General features: G+C 31.5%; 1 protein-coding gene across 1 annotated transcript; it reads right to left on the reverse strand.

Annotated features, from left to right (window-relative positions):
* Positions 1 to 480: 480 nt before the first annotated feature.
* Positions 481 to 5,512, reverse strand: LOC143073891 (beta-1,3-galactosyltransferase brn-like). Its single transcript, XM_076249576.1, has 2 exons — positions 5,375 to 5,512; positions 481 to 2,665 (listed from the first exon to the last, which is right to left on the reverse strand). The coding sequence occupies exon 2, from the start codon at positions 2,625 to 2,627 to the stop codon at positions 1,581 to 1,583; it is 1,047 nt and encodes a 348-aa protein (XP_076105691.1). The 5' UTR covers positions 2,628 to 2,665; positions 5,375 to 5,512; the 3' UTR covers positions 481 to 1,580.
* Positions 5,513 to 6,570: the final 1,058 nt, after the last annotated feature.

Consider the following 6,570-nt stretch of genomic DNA (forward strand, 5'->3'; position numbering starts at 1 on the left):
ATCTATTTTCAATTTTCTATTATTTACATTTCAGCACCTTTCTTCCGTTTACTATAATTGTTTGGTCCCGTTGTTTCTAATCAGTACATTCTGTTAATACCCTCAAATATGGTAACGGAAACAACTTTTATTATTCCAGGTCTATGACTTTTTGTCTTGTATTTTTTTGTAAACCATTCGGAATGCATTTGTGTCATTCAACATATATGAACAATTACATATCACAGATGCTCACCCTTCCACGAAATTTTCTTGATTTCAACTGATTTTCAGAAGTCAAATTAAGCTGTAACTTCATTTTCACTCTCTTGCATGTAAAGTAATGACCATGTATATAGGTATGATATAATAGCCATTAGAATAATACAGGATATAAAAGGTCATGATATTAATTTGATTTAGGGTTATGGTCTTTATTTTAATACCGTTGATATCATTAATGGTCATTCATTCTTTTTTCTACAGAAAAAAATGCCCATCAGTATCTAAATGCCTTTTAATGTAGTGAAAAAAAGAAATATTTGAGTGAAAGTAATTAAAAATGTGCTGGCAATTTCATCGTTGCTTACCATTACTTTTCAATTTTATGACAGTTTCTCTTTAGACTAATATGCAAAAACTATGCTGATCATCCGAGATCTTTTGAATATATGCACGATATTAATACCGTTTATTCTCTTGCAATGAATTAACTGGATGATATTCCTTGATTTTGTTCGCATCTGCGCATTGCAAAACTCCTAACCCACTTATTAGAGAATTTCAATACAATGACATACGTAGTACTACGTACATTTGTAGTTCGACATATACTCTAATGGACTTGGGATTGCCAAACATTAAATTTGATCAAATACGTCGCTCCAGTTTATGTACAGTATTCCAATACTTTAAAATTACACACTGGTATTTTCGTCCATATACTATTATTTTATCATGACGAATAATGATCAAATCTTGCAGGTGGTTTGCAGATTCTCGCCTTTATTTTCACTGGCGTACGATGATTTATAAACAAACATATTCCAAACCTATCCTACGAATGATTTGAGTAATCTTTCATGGTTTTGATTATGATAATAATCATGCATTCTACATTATTTAACATGTAGTATTAAATGCGTGTTACAGTCCCTTGTGAAAGTAAAGGTATCTAGTTCTGGTTTAGAACAAAGATTAGAAGCAAAGGAAATATAAATATTTTAATAGATTGAGAACATTCAACAAATTAGTGCATATACCAATGTGTTCAGTTGCAAGTATTTCAATATATATTGTTTGCAATTAATTTCTATTTAAATCAATGTATCGCATTGGTTTTACCGTTGTGTATTGTTTTATAACATCCTTCGAGCATTGACAGGTGAAAATGTTTTACAAATTGATGAACCTATCCTGGAATGCCAGAAATTGTGTATCTGAGACTTTTGATAATCATAATAACTCTGTCTATGTTTTGAAAATTGCAACATTATTACATTGGCTTTTACTGTCACAAAATGTAAGACAAGTCACTCTTAATTAAAAAAAAGAAATAAAGAACAAATTCACAATCAATTGAAGACTAGCAACTGTCCTTTTCATGATTTGTACAACTGTTTATTGAGGTCCGTTGACGAGCTTAAAGACATTGTAGCTAGAAAAACATCCCAGATTGCCAACAGCTGTTTGTGGTCTCCATAGCCATGAGACGCAAATACATTTTTTAAAAGCATAGGTGGAGTATACCGAAGATCAAATCGTTCATCATTTTGTAAATGAATGTTCAGATTCATAGCCACTATTCCGAGATAAACATCGTCTATATGAATGTATTTTACATATGGGAATGCTGTTTTTAATAACTTAGCTATAGTCATCGACATGAGAATAGCGCCACCTGCTGGATATGTTGGAAACAAATCACACGGATATTCTTCTCGAGATAAGTACCATTTTGAGGACTTGTTCCTATACGGCTTCCCTTTGTAAATTATAAACCCATTAAACAGTTTCGATTTGAAAGGAGCAGTTAAACTTTCCAAGTACTGATTTATTTTTAAAATGTTAATGAAAAAGTCATCATCTACAAAAAACAAGAATTGGGTTTTCACACAATTGTCTACAGCATATTGGTATGCCATGGCTGTTTTGTTCATGTTGTTTGTATACATGTCAATAAAATTTCCTTGTAAGACATCTTTGAATATAGTAGATTCTATATCAATCATACCCTGAACAACACTATCATATCCTAGAAGATATATAACTTTTATATGAGGATGTGATATATTCCCCCATGTTTGTCTGACAGACATTCGACGAGCAATATTCGAAGCATCTGATTTCACTAGCACTAATAACAAATCAGGTCCTTTAATCAGGTCACACACATGTAATGGTTTATGAATATATTCAATACTGGTTGGGTTAACTGGTTGTATGGTTGATGATCCTTTTGTGGAAATTTCACGAACAATATCTTGTAAATAGTTACTTAACCTGAAACTGTGTATGCACTTTTTATGAAACAGTGTTAACGGTTGAGTAATAAAAGAAACACATAAAAAACATGATGTAGCGAATATTGTCATGAGAAAAAGTCTATATATTCGATGGATAGAACGACAACTCTTACATACAAACATATTTCTGCAATCAATTTATCGTTCGCTGTCACATTTTCCTGTAATAGAAGAAAAAACAAATATTACATTCAAAAAGTAGTTACAAGTTTCAACCAATGAGAATTCAAGAAACTATAAAAACCTCGGCAATATCAGAGTTATCAAAATACTATTTCAATGTTTCAAAATATTTGTTGCTAGCGGTCTCAACTTCGATATTAGGAGTATTTCTCTCTTTTTATTTGAAATTTGCGGCCGTAGAACTTACCGGAAAAAAGGGACACATGGTCTCTTGAATTGGGACTAAAGATGAATGACATTGCATTTGAGGTCAATTATTTTAGCATAATTGACATTGTTGATTTAAAACCTTGCTGTAACCGTAGAATGTTGAAATCAGTGTAACAAAAGTCTATCATCTTAGTCCGGATTTGATATTGTTATACTGTAAGTAGTAAACGTCCTCCCCTTATTCAAGTTGAAATGCATTGAAGCCATATTTCTTCCTAATTATTGTGACGGAAAGAATTATTATTTAAAACCTAAATTGAATTTTTAACCGAAAGTTGTTAATTATCTCCATTATTTCAAGAAAAATACAAACATTTTAAAATATTCTTACTTTCTTCATTAAACAGTCCTACACATCTCCCTCTAATACTAGTTTTGATTTTTACGCATATAAAATGTATTTTATGTTTTTTGATTGTTTGTTCATTTTATTCGAAGACAAATGTCATGAGTTCTATACTGAGATTTTCAAATGAAAGATGCGGCATTTTGATAGAACAAAAAATACAAATCATGTAAAGGGCATATCCGACATGTCAGAAATATAAACAAAATATATACACCTTTAAAAAGTTAACAGTTTTGCTGTATATTACGTATGGATATATACACACATTTGAAAGATCATCTACGATAGACAATTCAGCTGATCTGTAAACATTTTATCTTTGATGTCGTTTTATAGATACAAATCTATATTCGTCAATGTTTTGATGGGCTCTTTTTATGGGATTACATCCCAAACATATTTAAAATTAGCCCGTTTGAAGTGACATTTTTTTAATTATGGAAATACAAAAATCTACTAGCAATTTATTTCAGATTCATGACCTTTGACTTTGACATTGAGGTTATTCATAATAGTCAATCTGACATTCTTGGTTTTGACTCTTTCTGAAATGTCATACTGGTTATATTTTGTCTATGTTGTTCCAATACAGGTCTTGTCAAGAGTTGTAATTCATTGTATTGCGGGAAGAAAGGTCTTGTGCAGCAATATTCGGTTTAACTCTTATAAGTTTTATATCATAGAGTGTTATTATAAATAATTCGTTTATAGAAAAGTAATACTATTCTACTCCGACATAAATCTTGTTTGAGTAGATATTTTATTTCTTGTCATTAAGGTCTCATGTGGTGTTTCCTTTTTATATGTTAAGTCGTCTTCGCTATCCAAGGGTTATGATCCAGTCCCTTCATATCTATCCTTTGGCGACATGAGATATAATGTCAGATCCACAAGATAACAAGTTTCATTTGTCGCAGTTCAAACTGGCTGCATCTAATGACAAACCGTTTTCGAGATGATTACGTGTAAATGTAGACAATTTAATATAAAAACACATTGATCACTTCTTGATTGGACAACATTGTAGGACGTTTATCTGTTTGTGCGGTTATTTTTTTTTATGTGATATGTCCTTTGGAGTATAATTTGGATTGTCCTTACTTTGAATTGTGTTGTACAATGTTGTAGTATGTCCCTACTAAATCATAATTTTACCATGGCAGTCCAATTTTCCGCGACCTGCAATCTTTATCACTTGACCTTCCCTTTGTTCTATTTCTAATCATTCATAAATTATTTTCTAATAGTTAACAAGGTACAATTGTAAAACACGGCATCTCTTTTTAAGTTAAAAACACAATACATTACTTACCAAACGTTTCTTTTTTCCTTACTCTATATTTGTTATTTGCTTCATGAAAATGCACTTACATATTTCTTTGATAGGGGATGATGTTAACTTATGAGTTCCAAGTAGTGAAGCTAAACTTAACCCTTCAAAATTATACAGACGATATCACAAGTTGGTTAACCGTCACGGAATATCCATATCACAAATGATAGCGAATATGTTCCGATAAAATATTATCCCATCCTCTTTTCACCGAATGTAACATACTGAATTAGAATAATAACGGGGTTTGTAATAATTTCAGCATCATGTAAAATAGGATCGACTTTTTCTTCAGCAGCACATGAGATAACTTTTTTTTCGGTTGGTTTCGATTAGCTCAATCTTGGTTTACTTTTCTATTCTGTGTTTTGTGTACTGTTGTTTGTCTGTTTATGTGTGTTTAGCCGTTGCGCTGTCAGTTTCGTTTCGATTCATGCGAATGAATGTCTCTTAGGTATATTTCATGTATATTTTACTCCTGTATTGTAGGTGTACAGTTTTCCCTAACGTTCATATCAAGAACAGTAAAGTGCTTTTACCCATACTAAGTGGTATAATGTGGACAAACCAACACACCTACGAAAATGATACTAGTATACACTTTTTATGTGATTAGACTAACCAATGCACGTTGAAATGTTTTTCAAGTCGTATACCACAACGTGGAATTTACGGAATGTCAATAGATATATATCTTATTGTCTTTTTTTTCCTTTTGATCACTCCACGACGTGTTATCCGACAAGAATACCTTAACAATAAGCTGTTAAACTTATTACAGTAATATAAACTTACGGTTGAAGATATATTGCAAATTTTGTTTATCCCGTAAAAGCTTCTGGTCCAGATTCAATCAAACACAAATAATCAGAAAAAGTATCTTCCGTATTAAAATGTTAAACATCGTGTAAGCTATTCAAACAAGTAAAGCCAATTGTTTAGATCAATGAGAACTAAGATGTACACAAATAGTAAACTGAATAAAATAAAACATATAAATAATTTTCAGTGTTGGGTGCAGTAGAAATATCTGCAGTATGTTTATCATCCACAAACGTAACAACAGTCTAACCAAAAATCAGTTAAGCTTTTCGCGGTATGTTTCTGCAGTTGAGTGATTTATTGATATCTTAATTGAAATGCATCATATGGTGGTATAGAAATAAGTGTAGTCTTCTGTCATTATGTAAAGATTTGATCGTATTAGAAATATCAAAAATAAATCAAAGTTTAGCATTAACATTTACTGTTGTGAATTAAGGATAGGTACTTTGTAGAAACGTCATGTGCCTGTAAGATAGACCAAACTATCTTAAGTCTGTCATTTGTTATTTGTTATCCTTATCTTGTACTTTGTTGTGACAAACTGGAACACTCAGTTAGAAAATACTAAACTCATCACACTGATAAAAACGGATCAAATAACCAAAAAAAATGAAGACACGCAGTACAAATCTGAGAGTACTTGCAGTTGAGATGAGAAAAATGAGCTCATTTAAACAGTTAAGAACAAATACACTGAATACATATTTGTTTTACTATGCGGTATGTTTTTTTTATAATTACTAAGAAATGAACAAGCAATCATAGGTCGACTCAGCCATAAGCAAAACCCAAACTGCTTAAAAAAAACATGTTTGTTCTGCTTATTGCCGAAGTCGACCTATGGCTCCATGTTTATATCTTTGTCATTTTAAAATGTCTGTCTTGTTGAGGGTAATTAGATCTTTCCACCTTTCCTATTGAATTTCTTCTGATTTTTTTTTTCGCCTAATTTTTTTCGGATTTGTATATGCTATCATACAGTCAATACGCTTTTGAAACTGACCCTTTTTAACCGAACACTGTCTTTGTAAGAGTTATCTCCCCAAACACTTTTTTTTTATTGTTATCAGATCTCCTCCGCAACCATGAAAGAAAGCGACAAATTTATTTTTCCAAATTGCTCGTTATATTTTCAGGATGTTAGGTTTCATTTTGACCGAAGCTTC

Source organism: Mytilus galloprovincialis, chromosome 1 (assembly GCF_965363235.1).
Source record: "Mytilus galloprovincialis chromosome 1, xbMytGall1.hap1.1, whole genome shotgun sequence".
NCBI lineage: Eukaryota > Metazoa > Mollusca > Bivalvia > Mytilida > Mytilidae > Mytilus > Mytilus galloprovincialis.

What these genes read in the sequence shown, in the direction of transcription:
- LOC143073891 (XM_076249576.1), bottom strand. Translation starts at nt 2,627, where the DNA reads ATGTTTGTATGTAAGAGTTGTCGTTCTATCCATCGAATATATAGACTT.